Genomic DNA, 27897 nt, shown 5'->3' with positions numbered 1-27897 from the left:
AATAGTATGTTTATCTTTTTAAAATATTTTATATTTAATATTATTTTAAAAAGTAAAGATAATTTATTATTTTTAAAGATATAAAAGGATTTAATTATATATCATTATAGGGGGAGTGGTGAGTTTATCGTGGAGAATAAAATATGGAAGAGGAGGGCATTTTAGGAAAGAAAGTTATTGCTGTCTGCTTTATAAGTGTGAAGAAGTAGAGGATAAGAGAAGGAAAGGGAAGGCCACATCATAGGGGGGGGGGGGGGACATAGCCAGCTATAACGCATTTACCCATTTTCTTTTGTTTATTCTTTATTCTTTATTTTGGGTGGCCTATAAAAAAGGCTTTATTTATGTATTTATTTAAAGTTTTTCGAGTTTTTCGAGAAAGACAGCATCTGTTTAACTTTTAACAAGTAGTAGGTTTGCTTTGGGATTGGCGAAGTGATCAGATCTCTCTCTCTCTTCCCCATGATTCCCGCTATTCTTTGATCCGTATGCACGCATTGTACCCCTATTTGTACCCTCTCTCTCTCTCTCTCTCTCTCTCTCTCTCTCTCTCTCTCTCTCTCTCTCCCCTTTTTTTTAATATCTAATTTTTTTTTTTTTTAAATTAATGGGCAACATTATCTATGTTTTTTTTTTTTGGTTAAAAATTTATATTTTTTAGAATCTCGCTGTAGATAATATGAAGGACGTTGCCACGTGGCGGCCATATCAGTGATTGTTATATTTTAATTTTTCTTAAATTTTTATATAAAATATAATAAATAATTTCTTTTTTTCTAATTTTAATTTAAGTTTTTTAAAATTTTAAAATAATAATGATATTAAAAAATAATATTTTATTTAATTTTTAATTTTTATCTTAAATTAAGAATTCTTAATTTACCGTCCAAACTTATCCTAAGGAGACTGAGAAGATAGGGAGTTTTTTTATTTCTGAAATTTCTCGCAATCCAAACAAAAATAAAGACGATGAGAGACGAATAATGAGGAATCTCGAAACCTATTTTGTGTTTTCTCATTTTCTTTATTAGTGTTAATTTTTTATAATGGCTTATGTGGCTACCACGTGGCAAGGCCACGTTAAGGGGAAATGCTGGGGTCACTTGGTGTGCCCAAATTGTAGTTTTATTTATTTTTTTCTATTTTTTAAACATATTTAAATATTTTAAAAAAATAAAAAAAGTCACTATATTAATAGTCACTTCTTTAATTATTAAATAAAAAATAAAATAAAATACACAAACAATCAAATTAAGGAGACAAAGTCAAGAGGCATGGTATGATTTTCTATAAACATATAAAATCAATTAAAATATGTCATATGGTGAATTGTAGGTAAGTAAGAATGAAATGAATAGTCCTTTTCTTCTCAATATATAAAGGTGTGATTTTTCATCCTTTATTTTTGTTGCTTGATAAGTATCATAGTAACAAATATAAAAGAAGAAAATAAAATTTTAAAATAAAAAAAAATATTGCTCTCGAGATATCCTTCATTGCTAAGAAAAGAAAAGAAAAGAATAGAACATATACGAAATGATGCGCTTTTTATAAAATTTTATAATCCATCTGAATATTAATTAATATGTTAGGTGAGAGATGTGACCTATATTAATTTATAAAGGTAAGTGTATGACTCTAAAAGGTACATGGTTGATGCTTCTATAAATAATGTGAAGGAAGATTTTATAAGATCTTGATTTAGTTCCAAACTGCATGCCATCCTCCATCTCCAAGTTTCCAATTGGCTTAACACCAAAATTGAGGTCATGAAAACCCCCTTGTTTTATGGCACCCAGACAAAGGGACACTGATTTTCCCAACCCAACAACTCCTTTCTCTTTCATTATTTCATTCTCTCTTTTTTGTGTGAGTTTTATAATAGACTGTTTAGTTTTATTAATAATAATTGATTTGATCAATCATATCAATAAAAAATATAAAAATATGATTATATATAACATAACTCATAATTTTTATTATTTAATTAATGCATAAATGATAAACCCGAATGAATTTATGACATTTTTCATTTCGGATAAATAATCTATCGTTTTTTAGAGGAAGAATGAAATTCAATATGTTTTGACTGGGAAATGTAAGGAGCTTTGGAGATGGAGCTTTTAACAGTTTATAAATGGCTGTCAATTTATTGTGCTGCATGAATTCAATGAACATAACTGAGCCTTCATTAATTTATGCTCCAACAAATTAAGTGTGCATATAAAATTAAATTTGTCTATTTGAGTTTCAAGATGTCGGCGAATGATGGAAGTATAGAGACTAAATATGACATGGAATTAAATGCTATTTGTATTTACAAATTTTATTAATATAATAATATGTGTGACGTGTCGATTATTGATATATCGAAAATTATAAAATTTAAAATTTGAATTAAAAAGAAATTGATAAAATTAATTTCATACGTAAAAGTGTAAATACATATAATACTAATATTATATGACAAATAAACGAGAAAATCTCATTTTTTTTAATTTATTTAAATTGTATTTAGATGTTGAGCTGAATTGAAATGAATTGAATTTTTTATAAATAGTAATGAGTTGAAATAGTGGAGTTAGTTTTGTCGAACAACCTAAGATGAGTTTAAATATATCTATGAGAAGTTAAAAAAAATTATGAGTTTCACGTATAAAGAGATATTGATTCAAAAAAGATTGTAGGTCTGACGTGTAAAGATATTTTGAATTTGAATGAGTTTATTAATTTAAAAATTAAATATTTAGATATTAAATTATATTTAAAATTATATTAAATTGAATTGATCGTCAAGCGAGTCTAAGTTCCAAAGGAAGCTTAAAGGATTAAATACACAAATAGACCACGAGGTTTGCTTCAAAATTAAGTTACTCATGGACTTGAACTTTCTACTCTATGCAGTTTTAATAAAGATGATGAAATTATTGGTCTTTGTCATTAAGAATCCATGATTAATTTTCGTTAGATAGCACCACGACAGCATGAACTAGTTAACGTTGGACGCGTGTCACTCAAAAAGAAACTAAAACTTTTAAATATAAATATTTTTGTGAAGAAAGTCCTCGCTCTCCATGCGAGGAGGGTTGGTGGAAGGTGGGCGAGCCAGGCCACCTCGATGTAGCGCCGCTGGATTTGAGAACGGCCAATCCGATGGCCGGGAAGAGGCTGAGAGGGGGCCATATTTGAGTAGTTTTCCTTTCCTTTTTCTTTAGTAAGAACAAAGCTAACAGTTGTAAGGCAATATATATGAAGGAAGAAGATTTTTGTTTAAATATATATTATATTTTTATGTTTTTGTCCTCCAAATCTACTGCAAAGAGTGAGTCTGTGGGAGGTTCCATCAGTCTTTTTGCTTTGCTGTATTAACATATTATTATAATAGGAGTATGAGTTTATGATTAAAAAGTCATTACATCTATGTTTTAGAGTGTTAGCTTATGATTAATCAAAAAGAAGAGGCTTACTTTTACTACTTTAAAATAATAAAATCATCTTCTTTTCTTCTTTGTTTCCAGTTGAAATCTTAGTGGCATTCCTTCCTCCTCATAACAAAGTCTCCAACATCATGATGGAATCTAAGCAACACTGAATCCCACTTTTTTGTTTCTTTCCTTTTTAAAAAAATAAAAAATAAATTAATTGACTACACTGATAGTGGAATTTGGGATTTTGGGGGTGTTTGGATGCCATGTTAATTGAACTCACAAGTTGGACATGACTTAAAATAGAAGAATCCCTATATTGCACAACTCTCACTCCCCCCAAGTTGGTTTGTTGAATGATAAGGAAAATTATATACAACTTCATCCCATTCTTATTTTACCATGCCTGACCTTACCTATCAATCATTGAAGCAATTAGTTGAACCAAGAATTGATGAATAATTTTGTATAAAAATGAAATAGAGTGCACTAGATAGCATAACTTTTATATAAAATGTTGTTACAGACCTTTAGGGGTTGGCTCAAGTGGTGAAGGCCTTGAGTTTGAGGGTATGCTCCCGCCAAGTTTAAGGTTAATTCCCTTGGATCCAAACAATCTCTAAAAACTATTGGATTGGGTGATTTTCTCTTTAAATTACTCAAAGTGCACTTGCATAAAACTCCTTGACGAGGTCTTGTGCACCTCTTAGATTAGTCGGGACGTTGTTCCTGGATACCCAGTGCCAATAATAACAATATATATATAATTTTGTTACATAAGATGACAAGATATATCTGATAGAGTAATGCTAAATACTACATCTCACTTTCATCATTTTTTGTAAAAGCCGTATATATTTGAATTTAAATAATTTGCAATGGATATACTAGAATCGGTTTCAACACTACCAATATCTTTAGTTTGAACCTTTTTTTCTGCATTGGTTGAATTGGTCTTTGGTTGATGTGTGCTGCCGATGAAGTGGATGTCTCTAACAAGTAGCAACAAATGTAGGAGAGCAACCCCCGCAGTGTGGTTTTTGCTTTTTCTGTAGCACATAATGTTTCATATGGTAGGATTGAAATGGAGGATTATGGACAAAAACTAAAACAGTAGTTCTGCATAATGTTTCATATACAGACACCCAAAAGGGTCACTTTTTGGTCCAAAAGTGGACCACAATTTTAGTTGTCTCTATTTTATGACAGAGTGAGGGAGTGGTTGAGGACCAAACCAATACTCACGTTTTGGAAAAAAAGAACCTAAGCATTTATGTTAAGAAAGGGATTTATCAAAAAGCCTATTGAACAATGTTTTTACTTTGTCAAAGGGGAGTGGAGCCCCATGTCCCTCTTCTACTGACCTGTGAATTGTGATTAGGTTAGGGGGTCATTCAAGAGTGCATCTCTAAACTCATAGCAGCTGTAATAAGCCAAAAATGTCCATGAAAAATATTAGTCATGACAAAATTAGGCCATAATCAGTCCTTGATTGGGCAGTCCCTTTGAAATAGACTATCAATGTTCTGTTTTTGGTTTGGCAAAACCCGTCTTTCAAACTCTTATTTGGAGCATCTGAACTTCTTCAAACTTGTGATCATGTGATCCAAGTTTTTATACAACTATAAATATAATCTTCCTTCTGCATTATAAACAGTTTGAAATGGCTAGTTTTTTCATGTCTTTTCAGCTAAGTTTCTGCATAAATTTTCCCTTCCATTTTCCCTTCTTGACATCCAAAAGGTAGAACTTGGAAGAACGTTAGCATGACAGTCAAGAATCCTTAATAGGATAAAAACTTCCCACAATTTTTTTTTTTTCTGATCTGAATATTTTCTAAAACTCAGCAAGAAATAGATGCATGTGGACTACACTGCATTAATTTTCTATTTTTTTTTTCTTTTTAAAAATCACAATCTCTAGACAGTGCCTACCCAAATAATGATTTGAATGATCAGTTATTGGATGGTAGAGTTGTTCGTGTGGGGGCGGGCGTGTGATGAGTGTGAATGGATAGACATGAGTTCCGTTCTCTTTTGAATATTCGAGTTTTATTCATCTCATGGAATGTAGGGTCTACAATCATTTTTTTAGGGCTGGTATTATTGTTCTTTTGTGGCCGCCGAGCTTTTAAAATTATTGGGATCCTTTTTACTTTTTATTTTTATTTTTTTATTTTCGTATTTAAATTATAATTTTACTTTCTTTGGCCCTTGATAATGACCATTAACTGTTAATCTCTTTTGCCAGAGTTTATAATATTTCTATCCAGTTTGATCTATTAAATTAATATCATAGTGAGAAAGAAGCAGAGAAAGCTTTATTAAAAATATTTCTATTTATTTATTTATTTCATCAGTTTTTGTTTGATGTAAATAGAACCATGCCTAACTTGTCTTCAGTAGGATGCATCAGTATTTGGTGGTTTTTTGTAGTTGTGAACTTGTGATGATACATGATATTAACGTGAAATTTTGGGCCAAAAGTATCGAAAGTCATTTTTTGGGGGTCAAAAATTGAAATATGAAGAACTAGATAGGTATGTTACGACCGTTTCATAATTTTATTTAAAATCATTTTTGGGAGGTAGGCGTCAAACATAGGTCCGCCTCCGTCCAATGGTATGTATGAAAACTCACCAACCTAACCTTTTTTCCATTCCTTGGTACGGCCTTAACCAAGAGAGAAGGCCAAATGGAATTTGAGGAAGTCTTCTATTTTCTGCAAATCAATTTGTACAAGTAACCCTATAAGACTTGCTCCACAAGACTGGAATTTTGAAAATGAGGCTTATAAATAATATTTTATTGGAATTGACTTGCATTTTGTTTTCTCGTGTATAAAGATAAGATCATACGAATACTTGTCCTAAAATATGACCTAGTGTATACATTATAATATTTAATTGCATTATCTTAGCACATAGTAGGATAGGATACAAATCAATTCTTGTACATAGTATATATTCTACACACTAACTCGAGAATAGAATAACTCTATGTAAAAAACTATACATGAAGATGGGTTTGAGATTGGTGGGCAGTGTAGCATGCCAATCACTTTTAATAATTCAACTTGAACTCTCAATTTAATCTCATTTTAACTTTGAATGGTGCTGAGTAATTATTAGGTAGTTCTTAGGTATGTATAAATGGTACTTTCATTGTAACACAGTGCCTTGTATTTTGAAGTTAATGTTTAAACAAGCAATTTTAATGACCTAGCACGACATAAGCTGTTGGATGAGCGAAATTGAAATTTTCCACAATGGTTTGATCGAATTAAGTAGCTCAATGAAGAGAAAGAGACAACCTTATATGCTCATAAAGTCAACACTGCTGGAAAATCCTACACGAACAATCTTAGATACTTTATGGTCCACAAGATATATCTCTACCCATAATTGGACTTACCTGATTTGAAGATTGCCATTCAAACAGCAACCATGCCATTTCTACTCCGAGTGCCGAATGATTTTTTCATATTTTGGGACTTGGATCCATAGAAATGCTGTCCGAACTTTGGAGCCTATAATGAAAAATAAGACAGTATTCTTGCTGCTCAAGTAAATATCTCGAATTAAGCTTTTAGTCGTTTTCATTTTTCTCTCTCCAAAGCTCATTTTCCCTCTACCCAACTGTCAGCATCATTCCATTTCCTCTGCCTAGAGAAAAAGGTGGGGTGAGGGTTGGGAGGTGTTTGGAGCTTCAACTCCTCACTCCCTCATTTTGTCTAGTCAACGCCAGAGTTATTTATAATGTTTTTTTTTTTTTAAATTATTATTATTATTTCGTCATTTTCTGTTTGCATCACCAAGATGTGTCAATCTAGTGCTTACCAGCCTCCTACGACCACCACATGCCTCGTTAGCAGACTCTCCAGCCACTGATCTGTTGGATGGTTGAAGAAAACTTCCCAAAAGAGCGAGCGTTTAAGCCTCATGCATGCGGCTACACTAGAGAGAGCTTGCCGCTGTCATGTGTGGCACCACTGGAATCAATGGCTTCGAATTTCTCATATCCAACCACCACCTTATTTCCCAGGGTAGGATGGCAGGTGAACCACACGCGTCACCATAGACAATGAAGATCCTACACCGGCATATTGACACATCCTCCGGTTATTACGTTCCTATATTCCGGCTTTCCCTAACTGATGATCAAGACGAAGTGGTCGTAAAAGATTCCTACAACCAATCTAGACAAACAAGCTACAACACACACTAATTCACTATGACTTTTAATTGCATTTTAATAATTTATTTATCAGACTATACAAAAACCGCTTCTAACGGCTTCCCCTTAATGAAAAATGGGTGAGAGCTAATTTTTGATTCCATATTTATTTATTTATTTATTTTTTATAATTTCATTGGTGTTAGGTTTGTTTCTTTTAAGATGATTGTTAGGGACTTCCATCCTATTGAATCTTGTATCATGTAACCACTTAGTTTATCTATGATACTGCTTGCTTAGGATAAAAAAGAAGTAAATATCTCGAATAATATTGAAGCAGACCTTTTAAATTTGAAAACATGTGGCTCAAATCGGAAGGCTTTGTTGATAGGGTCAAACAGTGGTGGTCTTCCTATCAGTTCCAAGGTAATCCCAGTTTCATTCTTGCGGGGAAATTAAAAGCACTTAAAAGAGACCTAAAAGCGTGGAATGTGGAGTCCTTTGGTAATGTGGGGGAAAACAAAAAAATTAAGTTGCTGGAAATTCAGGAGTTAGAAAGGCTCCAAGAGGTTCAAGCACTTACCCAGGACGAACAAGATCGAAAGGCTGTGTTGGTTGCGGAAGTGGAGAGGATTCTATTACTAGAAGAGATGTCCTGGCGCCAAAAGTCCAGGGCATTGTGGTTAAGGGAAGGAGACCGAAGCACGAACTTTTTTCACAGAATTGCAAACTCTCATAGAAGAAATAATAACATTGAGGTGCTGAAAATTGAAGGGGTGGAATGTAGGGATGAGCAGTTAGTACATAACCATATCGTAGACTTCTATGAGAACTTGCTATCGGAGCAAGTGGGCTGGCGGCCCCCCCTGAATGGGATGGTCTTTGATACCATCGACTTGAGTGAGGCGACACGCTTGGAAAGGGATTTTGAGGAGATAGAGGTTTATGAAGTAATAAGGAAAATGGCCAGGGACAAGGCTCCAGGGCCGGATGGATTCTCTATGGGGTTCTTCCAAGAATGTTGGGAAGTGATAAAAGATGACCTCATGAAGGTGTTTCAAGAGTTCTTTGTGTCTGGTAAATTTGAGAAAAGCCTTAACACTACTTTCTTAGTATTGATACCTAAAAAGGTGGGGGCTATGGAGATCAAAGATTATCGGCCTATCAGCTTAGTGAATGGAGTTTATAAGATCATCTCTAAAGTATTAGCAAACAGATTGAGCGAGGTGATGGGGAAGATTGTCACAAAACCTCAAAATGCTTTTGTAAAAGGTAGACAGATTTTGGATGCGGTGCTAATTGCTAATGAATGCCTTGACAGTAGTTTGAAAGCCCGGAACTCAAAGGTTATGTGCAAACTAGATATGGAGAAAGCCTATGACCATGTTAATTGGGAGTTCCTTCTCCATATGCTCAGGAGATGTGGTTTTGGGGAGCGATGGAGTGCATGGATTCATTGGTGCATATCTACACCAAAGTTCTCTGTGTTGGTAAATGGAAGTGCAGTGGGTTTTTTTAGTAGTTCTCGTGGGCTGAGACAAGGGGATCCGTTATCACCTATGCTGTTTGTAATAGGTATGGAGGCTCTAAGCAGGATGCTCGAGGTTATGGTTGTGAATGGTCTCCTAAACGGCATCCCGATTGGCACCCCGGAGGGAGGTATTATTAACATTTCTCATTTACTATTTGCAGATGACACTCTTATCATGTGCGAAGCAAATCAAAATCAGATGCAAGTTTTGAAGGTGCTACTATACTGTTTTGAAGCAATTTCCGGGTTGAGGGTGAATTTAGAGAAATCAGAAATGGTGCCGATTGGGGAAGTGTCGAATATACGTCAGCTGGCTAGGACGTTGGGATGCAAGATTTCAGCTTTTCCTATGACATATTTGGGACTTCCTTTGGGGAGTGTTTCGAGGGCGCTTTCGATATGGGATACAGTGATTGAGAAAATAGAGCGAAGACTAGCAGGGTGGAAGAGAATGTACTTGTCAAAAGGTGGAAGGATTACTTTGATAAAGAGTACTCTTTCTAACCTTCCTACGTATTTTCTATCTCTTTTCCCAATACCTGCTAGTGTGGCGACACGTATTGAGAAACTCCAACGTGATTTTTTGTGGGGAGGTATGGGGGAGGAGTTCAAATTTCACTTGGTTAATTGGGGGCAAGTGCAGCGCCCTATCTCAGGAGGAGGATTGGGGATCAGAAAGTTAAGGGTTTTTAATCGAGCTCTTTTAGGCAAATGGCTGTGGAGATTTGCCAAGGAACCAGACTCTTTATGGAAATTGGTGATCGAGAAGAAATATGGTGGTTTATGGGGTGACTGGTGTACTAGAGATGTAAGGGGGGCCTCTGGGGTTGGTTTGTGGAAACACATTAGAAAAGGGTGGGGGGTTTTTAACCGGTACGTTCAGCTCCATCTGGGTGTGGGTTCGAGAATTAAATTCTGGGGAGATGTTTGGTGTGGTAATAGGGCGTTACAAGAACTCTATCCCTCCCTATTCCAGATTGCAAGGGAAAAGGATGCTGCAGTGTCAGAGATTATGGAGATTGTAGGGGGACAGATAATTTGGAACATTAATTTTACTAGGGAGGCACATGATTGGGAAATAAGCAGTTTTGCAGACTTCTATGGACTCCTATACTCCATAAGACCAAACAGGCAACAAGAGGATGTTATGTGGTGGACTCTAACAGGCAAAGGTACTTTTTCGGTTCGCTCCTTCTATAAAGCCCTAACCCAGGTGCCTAACACTCAGTACCCTTGGAGGAAGATCTGGAGACACAAGGCCCCTCCCAAAGTGTCTTTCTTTGTATGGACTGCTTCTTTGGGAAAGATTCTTACCACTGATAATTTGAGAAAAAGAAGGATCATCATTGCAGATTGGTGTTGCATGTGCAGAGGAGGGGGAGAGTCGGTAGAGCATCTACTTTTGCATTGTGATACAGCTAGGACTCTTTGGAATGAGGTTTTTGCTAGATTGGATATGTCCTGGGTTATGCCGAAGACAGTGGAGGCAGCTTTGGCTAGTTGGTCCAACATAAGAGGCAGACAACCAGTTAAAGAAATTTGGAAGATGATCCCTCTATGCATTATGTGGTGCCTGTGGCAGGAGCGTAATGCGCGGACTTTCGAAGATCAAGAGAGATCGTTAGGGGAGCTTAAACTTTTATTTTTTAGAACTCTCTGTAGTTGGGCTATTGCTGTTGATTTTAACGGCATGGCCTTTCATGATTTTCTTGTCTCTAATGTGCCTACCTAGTTAGGGCATTAGAATTGTGTACTGATATTTCCTTTTTTGATCAATATACCTTATTTATTCATCAAAAAAAAAATATTGAATGATCAATTTATACTACGAGGACCCATTTTATGTCTAATTGTCTCCCACTCTAAGCCTTCGAGTGGACACAAATCCCAAAGAAACCAAATTCATATTTGTGTTACCCACATAATCCTCAAGATGTTAAGCTTTTTTGTTCATATTTTCTTAGGTCTATTTATCAAGTCGAGTGGAATCGCCTGGCCATTTACCGATTATAATTGGGTACAGACAGAGGTTTTCTATAATCAGTATCTACACATTTGATTTGACCATCTTCTTCGTATAACATACATAAATTTGATAATAATCAGCTGGAGGGAACCAACTAAAAAAAAAAAAAAAAAAAAAAATTTAACTGGGAAAAAAAGGACCTATAAGAGAAGGCAAAGTTACCGAGTAGCAGTAGCCTGGATGGAGTCTGAGCTAGAGTTACGTCTACTTGATAACAGTAATCTAGACTTGAATTCATTAATCAGATTCAATAAATCCTGCCTCCAGGACCATGATGGATCATTTAGAGCACGTACCGAATTAAGGCAAACAAGAAGAGTACCGCCCTCGTGTAAAAGAACCTGCAAGTTCATAACAAGTACAAGACCAATCACGAGACAATACACAAGTATAGAAGAAGCAACCAAAAATCCAACAGGAACAAAGAGCAGAAAACTGTGCTCTTAATTTTGAAGGCTGGGGTGCCGATAGAAACACGATATCCTAACACTGGACGAAAGGGACATAGTGCTTCTTCCTATTTCTAATTTTCTAGCAACAAACAAAAATCGTTGTGCTTCTAAGCAGAAAATGATTAATGCTGTTCACTTGGGCCACTGTCCTTATTTTGAAAAAAGATACCAAAGCACGTGAACATTGAAAGCAAAGATATCAAATCATCAAAACGATTCATACCGTCAACCATAAGGGAAGGAATCCCAGAACAGATGGAAGAGATGCCAGAAATATAGAAGAAAGTGCAAGGGCCACATTTTGTTTAACCTGCAGTTACATGTAATAGAAAATCAGTAAGGGTAAAGACTAAAGATAAAAAAGCAGCCGATTATGCGAGGCCAAATGTTAGCAAATACCAGTGAAGTTGTTTGGCGGGACTTGGCAATACAGAATGGCACACCAGAAATATTGTCCCGTAGTAACAGCACGTCTGCAACAGCTATAGCAGTTGCACTAGCACGTTGAGCCAGCACAATCCCCACGGTAGCGGCAGCAAGTGCTGGTGCATCATTAATACCTTCACCGACCATGATTAGACCTCCACCTAAAATCCCAAAACATTGAAAGTTGCTTGAAACTTTGAGAGAAGACAACGTTCTGAGCGAAAAAGAAAATAGTATGGGAAGCTCATTAAACTAAGTGAGAAACAAATCCTTAAAGAAGTGTGAGGGCTTTTTGTAACCATAATGGTCAAAACATGGTTGCCATTTGATAAAATGTGTCTCAAAATAACGAGTAGAGGCCATGACATAATAATGAGCATGTTTCTCAGAGGAAATGTAAATAAATTCAAGAGATTCCATTATCCCAGAAAGCCCAATCAAAGAAAAGACATGTAATAATAATACTCGGTTCTACATAAATCTTTACAAAAGTTTTCATGAACACAATATATCCACATATACCTATCTATGAGGACATTTTTACCCAAGATTTTATGGATATAGACGAGAGCTGCTGTCTTTACTATTGTAAGATTTATACAATGGCCGTATATAATGAATATTTTGGAAGATAAGAATTACGAGTTTATTACAAATGATATTGTCATCTCAAGCACATGCAAAACATGACTTAGCTTACATGTGTATATACATACATGTATGCTGTATGCAAGACACAATTATAGTTAAGACTTGAAATAATGAAGTTTTTGGGATTGTTGATGGAGGAACTCACCCATATTCCTTGAGACATCCTTCAAATGACTTAGCTTATCCTCTGGCTTCAAGCTACAGTAAACTTCATTGATGCCCACAGCATTTGCCACTCTCCACGCACTTGACTTGTGATCCCCTGTTAGCATCATTACATGAAGCTTTGCTTGATCACGTAATTCGCCTATGACGTCTGAAACCCCAGGTCGAGGTCTATCCTCTAGGTGAATCAGTGTCACCTGCATAAACTCAGTGGTAATTACAATTCAGTTTAATGGCATTTTGCAACACTTATGATGTGTTTAGATGAAGTAGATGAATTCATATATTCAAATAGATGGAATTTAAATCTTGTGGATTTCAATCCCAATTATTTAGATTCCCATTGATTGGATGAGTATCTTGAAAATTAAAAAACTAGAGTAAAATTGGACGTATAACAATGATTATGACTGTAGTGACAATGGCCATAAATTAATCCTCACAGTATCTAATGTCTCCCTCATACAATCTCTAGTATAGGCCGATACTATCCCTGACATATTATCACTATATTTAACCAAAGGAAGATATTACCTATGTTAACCATTACAATGGTATTTGGTGGTGCTCAAAATCATGATGATCATAGCTAACCATTCCCACATACAAGCTGCGTACTTTGGGTGATTTTCCCTTTCTCTTTCGTCGAGTTCTTTTTAAGATAACAAAATATAAAAATAGAAAAAAAACTCAGAAGTATTTGATGATTAAGAAGTCACCCGTTATGGTCCTAGAGGATTTAAAGTAATATTGAATTCTATTATGATCAATCTATCTTCAAATGAGGTGGAAGACAGATTATAGTCAGTATTTTGTTTAAGTAGCTCAACATAAGAAATGAGTTGGAGGGCAGAACTCCCCAATAATGGGGTGCACCTTTCAATGCCAAGACAGTAAGGTGTTTCAATGGTGTTTGCTAAAAAGAGGCCATCATTTTATAAAATCCCCGCCACACAACCCCACCCCCCCCCAAAAAAAAAAAAAAAAAGTAAAGAAAGCAATAATAAAATATCATCACCTTTTGATCGACAGAAAGAGCTGCATGAACAAATTCATTTCCGTATGAAGATGCATTTACAGCATCTTTGATCTTTCTTAATTCATCGGCTGATTTACAAAATGAAGTGATGAAATCCACAGAACCAAGTAATGCTTTTAAAAGTTTAACCCCTCGAGTTCCTGACTATAACAAGAGAAAAATCCATGTAAGTCACTCGATCTATCACTTACCAAACACAGTTAAATGCCAGGTGGGTGGAACAATACATATGCACACAAACCTTAATTATTACCACATCGGATGCAGTTCTAAAATAATTTGCATTAGTCTCAAAACCAACCAACATGCATTGCATAAATGTAGTGTAGAAACGGTTTACCAAGATGCATACCGGCCATTTGACAACCATAGCCATAACATAAGAGAAATGTCATTTCCATAGCATTCTAACACAGAATTAGGGTTTCCTTTTTTGACAAGTAATTAGGAAATTGTAAAAATATAGAAGAAACATATAAAAGAATGAAAAAAGTTTGAATATTAACTAAAAAATACTAACAGTATATGTGTGTGTGTATGTATGTATATATATATCACAGTAAAGATTTTCATCACATGCTGATTATGAGGACATAGGAAGGGAACATGATATGGCAGCATCTACAGAAAACTACCGCTAAGAGGCAGGTGATAGAATGAGAAATATGCACTAGGATATATGCTATGAAAGAATGCAATACCTCAATGCTATTGAGAGTTGCAATGAGACCTCTACCAGGAAAATACTCAAAACTTTCAATGGAAACAGAAGGAAGATCTTTCCCAACACTGTGGTCTACAACAGCTCTGAAACAAACAATAGAAGTAATGGGTAAACAGTTTAACAAGAAAAGCTAACATTTGAAATATCATAACCAACAAACTTGAGATACAAATGAGCAAATACAACTCAATGAGGATCGAAGAATTATTTGTTGCATTTCTTTTTTAGAAACTTGAATTGCAAACAGCCTTTGGAATATACTTACAAAAAAATTAAAAAAAAAAAAAAAAAAGCCTTTGGAATAGAAGACTAGGAAAAAAAAAAGGTTATAAAAGTAGTTTTGCCCGTCCCCTTTCTTGAGATGGAAGCAAAGTAGGTAAAATAGGGCTAGATTAGTGAGACTGAAAGAACACTCAAGATATTACACTCATTGAAAACGTAAATGACAGCAACTGAGTTTCACAAATAATTTTTGAGCATATCTAAACATAAAAAATTTTCATTTACTCAAACTACATGATGGATATCCACAGAAAATACTAAAAAAGGGGTCACAAGGAATCATGCAAATTAGAGTTGTAGTGCTTTCAATTACTGGATCAAATCCATATGAATGGATCTTTAATATGTGAGTGGTAACCTTCACATTAAAAAGACATTTAATTTTTGAAAAGTGCTACCTTCCAATCGGGTGAGTAGTACCCTTCTCCATGGCAGCCGCAACAGCGAGAGCTTCTTTTTCACAGCTCGGAACACAACAGGACGAAAAGTTTGATCTATTGTTTCTGACATGGTGTCCATAAATCGGTTCAATGGCTTTGAACGCAAGCCCCCCAGTTGTCAATGTCCCAGTTTTATCAAATGCTATAGTGTGGCAAGACGCTAGAGCATCTAGCACAAGACCACCTTTCAGCAGTATTCCCTAATAACAAAAAAACACATAGGGTCATGACTATTAGCAAAGGTGCATCGAGCATATCGAATGTTTAGATTATGCCAAAAATGACCTACAATTCAGTATGGACGGGAATTATTGAAATTATTGAAGTAGATATGATGTATCAGTAGTTGGATGAAAGTAGGGAAATACAGGAATATTAATTATCAGTATTATATTCAGGAATGTGTCTCTGATATTTTCTAAGTGGAAATATACATTATAAGATCATGTAGTGGAATGCACAAACATATACGTTATAAGATCAAATTGATAAGACCATACTGACTCATTGAAAAAAAAAAATGAACTTTTTTTTATACGACCATACTTGCAAGATTTCTTATTGATGGAACTCTGACGATTGATACCTTCCTTGCACAGGAACTAATTGCAGTAGCATATGCCAATGGAGCTACAGCCAAAGCACATGGTGAAGCTGCCACCATGAGCCCCAGTGCCCTGTAAACCGATCCTCTGCAGGCTACATAATTAACCAGATATCAAACAAGTAGAAGATAAAGCATTCCTCTAATAAATAATTCTACTTAGCATCCCACACACCACACACCTCACCTCTTTTATTTTTTTTTTCCCTTTTTCCCATAACAAGTATGTAGTGTATGGATGATAAGTAGAACAACTCAATTAGTTTAGTAAGAATGAAATAAATAAAAATTTAAAAAATGTATGGTGTGTGGTGTGGGATGATGAGTAGCATAACCCTTCCTCTAATACGTAAATCCAGACAGCCAAAAAAATGGAGAGAGAGAGAGAGAGAGAGAGAGAGAGAGAGAGAGAGAGAGAGAGAGAGAGAGAGAGAGAGGTTGATGAACATCTTAATCTTGGCTATTGCTTCAATATTACCTTGACCAACACGTCGGGGTGAACAGATAAGGCTCTCATTGTTTCTACCAAAAAAAAATCTGTAGCAGTTTTCTTTCAAGTGTTTCTAGTTCTGTCTCGTGAACTTCTATATGATAAGATGTCTCAAGAACTCTATTTTATCTAGAAAGCTAATCAGGTTGTATCTCTTCAACCAGGAAATTTATTTTTAGGAAGGTTGGGAACCTAATTACTGTACATATAGTTCCCTCCAAACTATTGAGAAGGAAGAAATTGGTACTAATTGGCAAGTCAAAAGCCCAAGAAAGCTGCCTACCAAGAGGGGGCAAAAATGATTACTGGAAACATGTAAATCAAAGGAAAAACATGGATGAGAATACATATGATTGATTTGGCACGACGAAGGGGTACATCCAACAAAACTATCAAAATACCAAAATCAGACAGTTCAACACATGGCAAAAAGTAACCGATTATTCACGAACAATACAATAATAATCACTTGCTCTGAATTACCTGGTGTGCTAATGAATGGCCACTTGAATAAAAATGGCCCGATGACAGCCACAGCAATGGACAACACTACAACTACCTTGCTGTAATGCTCACCAAATTCATCCAGCCATCTTTGAAGCTTTGGTTTCTTCAATTGTGCTTCTTCAGTTAATTGCACAATCTTGCTCAGTGTTGATTCTTTCCACGTCTTTGTTGCCTGCAACAAAATTAAAACATAACTGGGCAAGAAAGAAAAAGAGAATGAATCCAGCAAATATACTGCAAACTTACCAAGTAGAATTATAAACAGGAGCATCTAGCATCGGCACCTCTAGCATCAATCCACTATAATAATAACCACTCGGGAAATAACTCACACTCTGAAAGTAAAATTTTAAAGAACCCAACCAAGAAAAATGAAAATTGGGGCTTGATCATGCACACAAGACTGAGTAAAGCAATCAGAATGTTGTTTATAAGCCAATAGGAGCATCAACAGTGTGATGTGTAAAGAGAAAACTACCATGCAACTTTCTGACCTTATTTATCTATTTTGGCTAATAAAACACAATTTCCAAAAATTTATATGCATTATAGGACATACAAAAAATCATTTGCAAGAACAAAAAAATAAAAAACTGGAAAAGCAAGCATGCCGATGTCTTCCTACACGTCCATTTAAGAAAATATTACGAGAAAATAGACAGTTTCACAAACATACCTTCACAATCATTCTTCCATCCAAATTTCTTGCACCGCCGGGAATCCTGTCTCCAACTTTTATCTCCAACGGTTTGACTTCTCCTGTCAAATGCTCAATGGTAATGGTAGCACTGCCTTGGAAAACCTCACAATCTACAGGCACAGACTAATCACAATACCATCCACCATTACAATGCTTCCATATTCTAATGCATTGCACAGAAAGATGAAAAATACCAAGAAAACAGGAAACCAAACTCACTACGGACAGACCTACTAAGCAACTGATCAAAGCTCAGAAAGAAGATCAAATTCTATGGGCAAGTTAAACATACTTCAGACAGAAGGTTTCTTAAATTGGTTTCAAGATGCTATCAAATCATCCTTTTGCAAATATTTGAAAAGAATCTAAAACTCAGCAGTGCTCAGTCTGCCTATAACACCAAATTCATAGGACCCTACGGTCTTACACTTTGGTTTATACGCCATTAAATACGATGAAATACTTAAATATCACATAAAGAATACGCATGCATAACAAAGTATAAAATATTTTATAATCCTAGATCCTCTGTACTTGGGCTATGACTACTTTTGCCATTATGAATAAAAAATTTTACTTATAAAAAAATCCTAGATTATCCATACTACAGATATGTAGTGTACGCGTGTCAATGAAACTTGGAAGCACAAAAAGGATACACTTAAATTTTTTTTTTGATCGGTAAACAAAATTTTATTGATCATAAAATAGTCAAAGGCCCAAGGATACGGGACAAGACCATCACCTATTCATGCTAGAGAAAAAGGATACATTTAAATATGATGAAACACGTAAATATCATGTAAAATCTTTAATATCGACAGGTGGAAAGTGCAGTGGCCCAAAACACCGATAAAGAACAAGAAAGTGAAGTGAACCAAAACAGAAATACAGAATTGAGAGAAGTACACATAATGCTTCAATTTTATTGAAAAGCACCAAAAAGTCTAGAGTCATGGGGCTGGAACATACTAATCGTCATGTATATCGTATTGTGATGAGTTTGGCTAGAGCATACATGTCTAATTTAGATTTACCAAAGGCCTCAGCAACAAACACAGAACCACCATCATGCTTTCCTCATCTCTGCTGGAATTTTAATTAATAGAAATTTATATTCTTCAAAGCCAAAAGGAAACCAAGGTACTACACCTGCCATCACATACCTCACCCGCTCCAACCAAGATATAAGAGTCAACTTCTACATTGTGCACAGGAACCCTCTTGTATGCCAAATCAGAAGTATTGGGAAGCTTATCATCAGTTATGTCCAGCACTAGAGCAAAATCTGGATAATTTTCCTTTAATTCTTTAACATCTACCATTGAGCGGCTGGTGAAATACTCTTCAGCTGCAGTCACCATACACTTTAAACAATAAAACTTAAAATTCCGTCTCCAAATACACATTCGTGCACGCAGCATGCACACATGAACAATATTGTGTGAGATGTATGTCATTGTGTCTCCGTACACTTTCTCTCCGTACACTTTCTCTCCCGTGATGGTTAGCTTTATCCAGTTGCTTTAGTTGGGGTAGGTAACGACGGTTCTCACGGCGGTGGTTAGTTAGGATCTGGTTATACGTTATGCAGTGGTGTAAGGAGATAGTTATTGATTCAAAATGCTTCTCTCTTGTAAAGGAGGGAGGCAGGGTGGTTATCACTGAAAAATCTTGGAGGATGGTGGCAAAGATTACTCTGGGTATATCAGCGGTGCAGTGGCTGGCAAAGGCCATGGAGGTCTGTTCAAAGGAAGAACAAAAGGAGTTTTATACCTCAAAAAGGGAAGGCAGCAGTAGTTTCATTGCTCAACGGTGTTCAAACTCGAGAGGCCGTTATCTAGCAGTGGTAGAGTATGGAGTTGGTGGGAGGAGGAACTTCATACTCATACCTGAGGAAGAAGGAAATGGGTGGAATAAGATGGGGGAGGCGCTGTGGGATTTTGTGGAAGAAAAGAGAAAAATGCAAACTGAGGACAGTAGGAAGAAGGCGATGGTTAAGCAGTGGCGGGTGCAATCACAACCTCTGTCCTACAAGGAGGCTTTGATGGTGGTGCAACCACAGGAGCAGCGAACTGAAAGTATGGCTTTGGGTCAGGTCCCTGACAGAGAGACGTGCCCGATACAATGGCAGAACTGTAGCAGACAGGTAGGTGGCGTGTCTGACGGGGAAAAGTTGAATTTGTTGTGGGAAGCGAAAACGTAGATTATAGATCTGCAGAAGAAAATAGAGTTTCTTTTAAACAAGGAGTTGGGGCAGGCCTATAATGGGCCGGATATGGGCCTGGAAGAAAAGGAGCTCAGGGCCACGAGGCCTTTTAATTTGGGCAGCAAGGGGCCTGTGGGTAAAGGCCCTAACAGGCCTAATAACCCGACCTTAGCTTACGGGCAGGTATCTAAAACCTGGAGGATCCGTGACCCGATAGCAGACCCGTCTACGTCGGCAGCCCAGAAGCTAACGAAAACCCACGCTCAGGCCGAACAGATAACGACGGCGAATATGATTCCGGCAACACAGACATCGCCGGCGAGTAGGGTGGACCAGATTTTACCGTATCGTATAGAGGAAAATGAGGAGATCCAGCCTCCGATGGTTCTTTTCCCAGATATTTACGTACAGACAACACCGATAGGCAATATGGTGGAGGTTTTTCCGCATATGGAGTTACATGGTCCAGTGGGAGAACATCTAGACCTTTTCCCAGAACACGGATCCGAACGGAATAAGGAGATCATGGAGAAAAACGAAAAAAATCAGCTCCCGAGAGCTTTCCCACTTACGGATGGTGGACAGAATATTTCGGATAGCATGGGGGAGGAGCCTACAGATCAAAGTGATGAAATAATAATGGTCCCTGACTCTCAAGATTTAAACCAGCCGATAACCTTAATCAGTGTCCCTGACTCTCAAGATTTAAACCAGATGATCACCAGAGCAGATGGAGTGGAGACAGTAAACACAATGGTGGAATGGGAAGGCCAAAATCAGTGTGAAGGGCAGGGGGACAAGAATCCGTTCCCTTTAGACTGTCTCTTACCAAATGAATGTGAGATGTCGGATTGGGTATTCAACAAGGTGAAAGATATTCAACAGATAGTGGGCATGAAGTGTGTGGGCTATGAAGAACAGTTTTTGGCTCTTCTCACAGCCATTGAGGTGGGTCACTCGCATTCTAAAAATAAAGGAGCCAAGAAAGAAAGGGAGCTTAAGAGATTGGATTGGTCATTGAATGAGGGTAGTTCAAGCCGTGAGAGGGTCAAAGGGAAGGGTACGTTTGTTTCTTTATGAAGCCAAAAATAGTGTCGTGGAATGTTCGGGGGCTAAATGAGAATAATAAGCGCTCCTGCATAAAAAACTTGTTACGGGAATGGCGGGTGGATATTGTATGCTTACAAGAGACCAATCTGAAATTGGTAACCAGAAAAATAGTGAGAAGTGTATGGCATTGCCCATACGTAGACTGGGTGTATCTGGCTTCGAATGGGGCTTCGGGGGGTATTTTGGTGATGTGGGACAAAAGGGTGATGATGAAGAGGGAGGAGTTCATAGGGGAATATACGGTGGCCGTTTCTCTTAAAATGGTGGAAGATAATTTTTTGTGGGCTTTTGCAGGAATTTATGGACCGAATGTTGACAACGTCAGACATCAACTATGGGAAGAAATGGCGGGGGTACACAGCTGGTGGGATCTCCCGTGGTGCATAGGAGGGGATTTTAACATCACAAGGTTTCCCAGTGAAAGATCGGGTGATAGTCGTATACGACCAGCCATGACAGAGTTTTCCGACTGTATCTTTGAGCTGAACTTGGTGGATTTACCACTTATCGGCGGCCCTTTTACCTGGTTCAATAGTCAGACATGGTCACGGTTGGATAGATTCTTAATATCGCCAGAGTGGGAATGTCAGTATCCAGAGGTTTGTCAGAGGAGATTGCCGCGTATATGCTCAGATCACTTTCCAATTGTACTGGACGGAGGAGGCATTCAAAGTGGGCGTAGTTACTTCAAATTTGAAAACATGTGGCTTAAAAGCGAGGGCTTTGTGAAAAGGGTAAGGCGTTGGTGGTCCTCTTATCAGTTTAATGGTACTCCTTCCCATGTTCTTGCAGGCAAATTAAAGGCTTTAAAGGAAGATTTAAAGCTATGGAATGCTCAATCTTTTGGTGACCTAGGGGAGCAAAAGAAAAACATGTTGGGAGAATTACAGGTTATTGAAAGGATCAATGAAGGTCGATCTCTCACCGTAGAGGAAAGATCAAGAAAGGCAGAATTGACTTCAGAGCTGGAAAAGGTATTATCTTTTGAAGAGATATCTTGGCGACAAAAATCAAGAGCTTTGTGGCTGAAAGAAGGGGATAGAAGTACCAAATTCTTCCATAGAGTGGCAAACTCACATAGGAGGAATAATACCATTGAGATGTTGAATATAAATGGTAGAGAGTGTACTGAGGCGCCGGTGATACGGGGACATGTGCTGAATTTTTTCGAACAACTATTTACAGAGAGAGAGGGATGGAGGCCAAAAGTAGATGGTCTTGTTTTTGATTCCATTGAACCACAGACAGCGGCAAGGTTGGAAAGAGCGTTCGAGGAAGAGGAGATATATGAAGTGATCAGACGTATGGGGAAAGAAAAAGCGCCAGGACCAGATGGCTTCTCGATGGGATTTTTCCACACATGTTGGGAGGTGATAAAAGAGGATATGTTGAATGTCTTCCAGGAATTATTCTTGTCTGGGAAATTTCAGAAAAGTTTGAATACAACTTTTATTGCATTAATTCCGAAGAAGACCGAGGCTGTGGAAGTGAAGGATTTTAGGCCCGTTAGCCTCATTAACGGGGTCTATAAAATCATTTCAAAGGTTCTAGCAAACAGGTTGGGAGAGGCCATTGGTAAGATAATTTCAAAGCCACAAAATGCCTTTGTTAGGGGTCGTCAAATTCTGGATTCGGTATTAATAGCCAATGAATGTTTGGATAGTAGACTAAAATCCGGTATGGCAGGGATTATTTGTAAATTAGACATGGAAAAGGCATATGACCATGTAAATTGGGACTTTCTTATCTATCTATTGAGGAGATGTGGATTTGGAGAAAAATGGTGTAGGTGGATCAGATGGTGCATCTCAACAGCAAGATTCTCAATTCTGATTAATGGCAGTCCAGAAGGCTTTTTTAACAGTTCGAGAGGTTTGAGACAAGGGGATCCGCTATCTCCACTTCTCTTTGTTATTATCATGGAGGCCCTGAGTAGGATGTTAATGGCCTTAGTTACCAATGGTTTGTTGGCTGGTTTTTCTGTGGGTGATCCGGATAGGGGCCTTATCTCAATATCTCATTTACTTTTTGCCGATGATACTTTAATTTTCTGTGAGGCAGAACAAGAACAACTTAGAACTCTGAAAGCGGTATTGTTATGCTTTGAAGCAGCATCAGGTTTGAGAGTAAATTTTGATAAATCAGAACTAGTACCAGTTGGGAATGTTAGTAGATCTCGACAGTTGGCTAACACTTTGGGGTGTAAGGTAGCCACTCTTCCTATGTCATATCTGGGTCTACCGCTGGGGGCGGCTTCACGTGCCATAGCTATATGGGATACAGTTATCGAGAAAATAGAGAGAAGATTGGCTGGATGGAAGAGACTGTATTTATCGAAAGGAGGCCGAGTGACCCTGATAAAGAGTACTCTTTCTAACTTACCCACTTACTTCCTGTCTCTTTTTACAATTCCAGCGTCTGTGGCGGCACGGATTGAAAAATTGTATTGGGATTTCCTCTGGAGTGGTTTGGGGGATGAATTCAAGTTTCACTTAATCAACTGGGATACGGTTTGCAGACCAATTTCTTCAGGTGGTTTGGGGATAAAGAACTTGAGAAAGTTCAATCAGGCACTCCTAGGGAAATGGTTCTGGAGATATAATATGGAACCAGAAGCATTATGGAAAACAGTAGTCCATAGTAAATATGGCAGCCTATGGGGGGGATGGTGTAGTAGAGAAGGAAATGGGCCGTATGGAGTGGGGGTCTGGAAGCAAATAAGAAGAGGATGGAGGCTATTTGCCAACCATACTAAACTTTTGGTGGGGGAGGGCACACGTATAAGATTTTGGAGGGACATTTGGTGTGGGGAGGAGGCACTGAAGGATGCTTTTCCTTTTGTATATCAAATGGCGTGCGATCAAGAAGCCTCGGTCGCGGATCTTTTGATTCGCTCAGGGGATCAAGTACACTGGAACGTCACTTTCTATAGAGCAGCACATGATTGGGAAGTAAACAGTTTCGCAGATTTTTTCAACCTAGTGTACTCTATGAAGCCGAATGGATTGCATGAAGATAAGCTGTGGTGGAAACATACGGGTAAGGGTATTTTCTCGGTTCGCTCTTATTATAAGGCCCTTACAGATATACCGAATGTTCCGTTTCCATGGAGAAGATTGTGGAGGAATAAGGCGCCGCCCAAAACACTTTTCTTCATCTGGACAGCAGCCCTGGGTAAGATCCTGACTACCGATAATCTGCGGAAGCGGCGGGTAATCATTACGGATTGGTGCTGTATGTGTAAGAAAGCTGGTGAGTCAGTGAATCATCTTCTGCTACACTGTGAGACAGCCAGAGCATTGTGGTGTGAAGTATTCCGTCGAGTAGGGTTGAATTGGGTGATGCCGAAGTCAGTTGTTGAACTATTAGCCAGTTGGGCGATGCCGGGGGGAGACTTACATATCAAAGCTGTGTGGAAGATGGTACCTATCTGCATTATGTGGTGCATTTGGCAAGAGCGAAATGAACGAACTTTTGAAGATAAGGAGAGGACATCTGAGGAGCTTTGTATCTTATTTTTCAGCACTTTGTTTCTATGGTCTCTAGCTATAGACTTTAATGGACTAAATGTAAACGAGTTTCTAATGACTTCTATAGCCACTTAGATAGGTCTTGCCTCTTGTATACCTTCTTGTGTACTTGGGCTATGCCTTTTATTATTAATACTACCGTTTACTTATAAAAAAAAAGCATGCGCACATGTGCCCATGCACACACACACACACACACACATAAAGTTCTTGCCAAATATGGTAGTTTAGATTGCCTACCGATATGGGCCAGATTAAACATGGCAAGAAGTAACCCTCCTTCTAAGGGGTTCCCCATAAATGCTGATGCAAAGGCTGCAAGAGCCATTAACACATGGATATTTACTTTTCCACCAACAATATCAGTAAGAGCATCAAGTGATGCAGAGACCTGATACACAAGAGACATGTATTTAATCACCTACTAAACTGTCAAGAAAATATAGAGAATACTCAACAATATAAAATGAAAAATTCTATTCATCATCCCTACACCACACATGATTTTTTATTTTATTTTTTTCCCTCAGCAAGTATGTGATGTAAGGATGATGAGTAGAATAACTTAGTTAGTTTTGCAGGAATAAAACCAAAAAATAAAAAATAAATAAAATAAAATAAAAATTAGTGTGGTGTGTAGGATGATGAGTAGCAAAGCTCATATAAAAAAACAAAGAGGGTATGCACAACCAATAACCATAAAAACTAGAGCCCTAATGATGATTAAAGAAAGGAGAAAGGCTACACTCCCACGTGATTTGCATTGCCTTGCTGGCCGTATTGTTTTTTCATCTCAGTTTCTTACCTCAACTGACCCCTTCAAGAAAACCAACCCCAGGTTTCTTAATATTTTGCCTTTTTCTCTCTCATAACACCCACACAACCACCAAAAAATCCCCATAAAACACTGGAAAAATGCTGAAGGAGTTTAAAACCCAAGTTTAATAAAATATAAGTATGGGTGTAAAAAAAAAAAAAAGGAAAACCAGTTGAACCGACTGAACCGATGGGTTTGGTCGGGTTTGTAACTAGTCCAGTTTGGTTCGGTACCCGTTCTTAAGAATTGAAACCGGTTTAATACCGGTTTTCATATTTTAAAAACTAGTTTGAACCGAACCGGACTAGTAAATATATATTTTAATTTTTTATATTATATATAAAAGATTTTTAATATAATTTTTTATACTATATTAGATATATTATATGCTAAATTGCTAATTTATTTAACATGAAATCTTAATCTTATTATTCATGTATATTAATCTTATAACATAAAATTAATATAACACTTGATATAACATAAAATTAATCTTATAATTTTTAGTATATCATTCGATATAACATATAAATTTTAGTTTTATAATATAAAATTAACATAACATGAAATTTTAATCTTAAACATGACCAAACATTAGAGGAACCGGCTCTTAAGTCTCAACTTATGTAGTGCCACCGTTTAGGAAAACCGGACCGGACTGAATCCGGAGAAACCAAAAGTTCTGATTTCGGTATCAAATAGTCCGTATCTATTCTTAAATTTTCAAATCAGTGCATATTGGTTTGGTTCCAAAAGTTCAAAACTGAACCGAACTGGTTACACCTCCAAATATAACCTTCCTACCGCCATAACCCAGAATACAGTCGCCTCTAGAAGTTGACATATGCAATGCCACAAAAATTAAATAATGAATTTTCTATATAAACAGAACGCCCTGATTTCGAGTAAGTTCAAATTTGCTCCGAGTGTATGGTCAAAAACTTATAAGAACAAAACAAATGTAAGTATATATTACCCCGACAAGAGGGAATGCAACGAGCATGAAAGCGTTTTGTAGAGGCTTCACCGCCGGCTTCGGCACGGCATAAGGGCAAGCGGCGGTGGCTAGAAACAGAGCCGCGGAACAGCAGCACAATTGCAAATGCTCCCTCAGGAAATCTGCCAAATCCGTCCACCTAATTGCTTTTGCGAACCCGATGAACGCTTCCTGAGCCCTGCTCAGCTTCGCGTCCTCATGGCAATGGTGGTGGTGATGTTGATCATGGTGATGGTGGTCGTGGTTGTGATCGGATGCCTTGGAGACGCAGCACTTATGGGAAAGGCGAAGAGTCTGGGAATTGAGTTGAGGAGATAGGGGTTTGAATCGAATTACGGGGAATTGGAGGGCAGAGTTGAAGATAGGTTTGGAGGAGTTGACTCGGAGGCGGGTTCTGAGAATGGGGAAAGGGTGGGATCTGGCGGCGATTGGACGAGGGAGGGTTTCCATTATTGCGTTAAGGGTTTGGGGATATTCGATGCTCAGCGCATCGTCGATGAAAGGGGAAGGAATTGACGAGAGAGAGGGAAAGTGTACGGTCAGTGAAGAGTGGGCAGTACTGAATATGAGCCAGGCGTTGGTGTTGCCATGATGCCATCCACCCCACACCATGAGCTAAGTCCCCCCGGTCATATGCTGAAATAACACACGTTTCACCAGCGAAACGTCCTCGTTTTGCCTTCCCAAATTTCACTATCTACGTACTTTATTAAAATAATAATAATAAATAAATAGAAAAGTGTTGGAAGTAATTTAGGATTTCAATCTTCAGTTTTTTTTTTTTTTAAATTTTAAAAAGCCATTTTTTTTAATATAATTTTTTTAATTTATTTTTATTTTTTTGATAAATCACGATAATACTTAAAACTGTGCATCCGGATACAGATTTAAATATTTAGAAACATTTCGGTCCGCAACCAAAATTTTAAAACCGAGTGAGTATCCATTGGGTAAAATTAGTTACAATCTAGGCAGGTATTTGGATTGTAACTGGTATCCAGTTTTAACTCCACCTTTTTATTATTCTAGTTTTTATACATGCAAATTGATAGTTTGGAACAAAAATCTTGTTCTAAAAAAAATACTATGTCATAATCGGATCCGTAATCGGTTAGATACTCTACCCACCTGGATCCAATCTGGGTGGATACCTATCCAGATCCAATTGGATTTCTGGATTTCCAGGTTAGACCGGAGAAAAATTTGGTTAAGATACATATCCCTAGTTGTGCCACTTGAAGAGAATCATACTAGCGATAAGATTCGGATGGTCTCGAATAGTAGTAGACTACATATATATTTACTTCTTTTGACCCTTCACAATCGGAACTATAGCGTTGCAATTGAAGAACGGTCTCGAATAATACGAGTCCGTGATTGGTGAGAAGAAAGCAAAATCGGATTGATAAGCGACAATCAAAGGACTAAGGCAAAAGTCGTCCTCTCAGAATGAGCAAAAGCATATCATAACGTAGAGCACAACTGGAGCAATCTCAAAGGACAATTCATATACTCCAATGGAATTTTCACAAGAAGAAATAGTGTATACAGGGCTGATTTTAATTAAAATGGTAATTACATATACACTTAGAGAATC

The 27897-nt window shown here is 37.3% G+C and overlaps 1 protein-coding gene across 2 annotated transcripts; it reads right to left on the bottom strand.

Moving 5' to 3' along the window:
• Positions 1 to 11161: 11161 nt before the first annotated feature.
• On the bottom strand, positions 11162 to 26920 carry LOC122305046 (probable cadmium/zinc-transporting ATPase HMA1, chloroplastic). Of its 2 annotated transcripts, XM_043117329.1 has the most exons (13): positions 26280 to 26919; positions 24727 to 24877; positions 18804 to 18988; positions 17614 to 17760; positions 16914 to 17109; positions 15923 to 16035; positions 15295 to 15536; positions 14592 to 14697; positions 13870 to 14034; positions 12832 to 13048; positions 12009 to 12196; positions 11833 to 11919; positions 11162 to 11498 (listed from the first exon to the last, which is right to left on the bottom strand). In XM_043117329.1, exons 1-13 carry the CDS (start codon positions 26910 to 26912, stop codon positions 11316 to 11318), a joined length of 2613 nt encoding a protein of 870 aa, XP_042973263.1. In that variant the 5' UTR covers positions 26913 to 26919; the 3' UTR covers positions 11162 to 11315. The 2 variants fall into 2 exon arrangements, with proteins under 2 accessions (XP_042973263.1, XP_042973272.1); XM_043117338.1 differs by lacking the exon at positions 18804 to 18988 and having other exon boundaries at positions 17614 to 17747; positions 26280 to 26920.
• Between the last annotated feature and the right edge of the window lie 977 nt (positions 26921 to 27897).

Source organism: Carya illinoinensis, chromosome 1 (assembly GCF_018687715.1).
Source record: "Carya illinoinensis cultivar Pawnee chromosome 1, C.illinoinensisPawnee_v1, whole genome shotgun sequence".
In the NCBI taxonomy this organism is placed as follows: domain Eukaryota; kingdom Viridiplantae; phylum Streptophyta; class Magnoliopsida; order Fagales; family Juglandaceae; genus Carya; species Carya illinoinensis.
The sequence above is the reverse complement of the archived record's forward strand: the minus strand, read 5'-3'. Positions and strand labels throughout refer to the sequence as shown.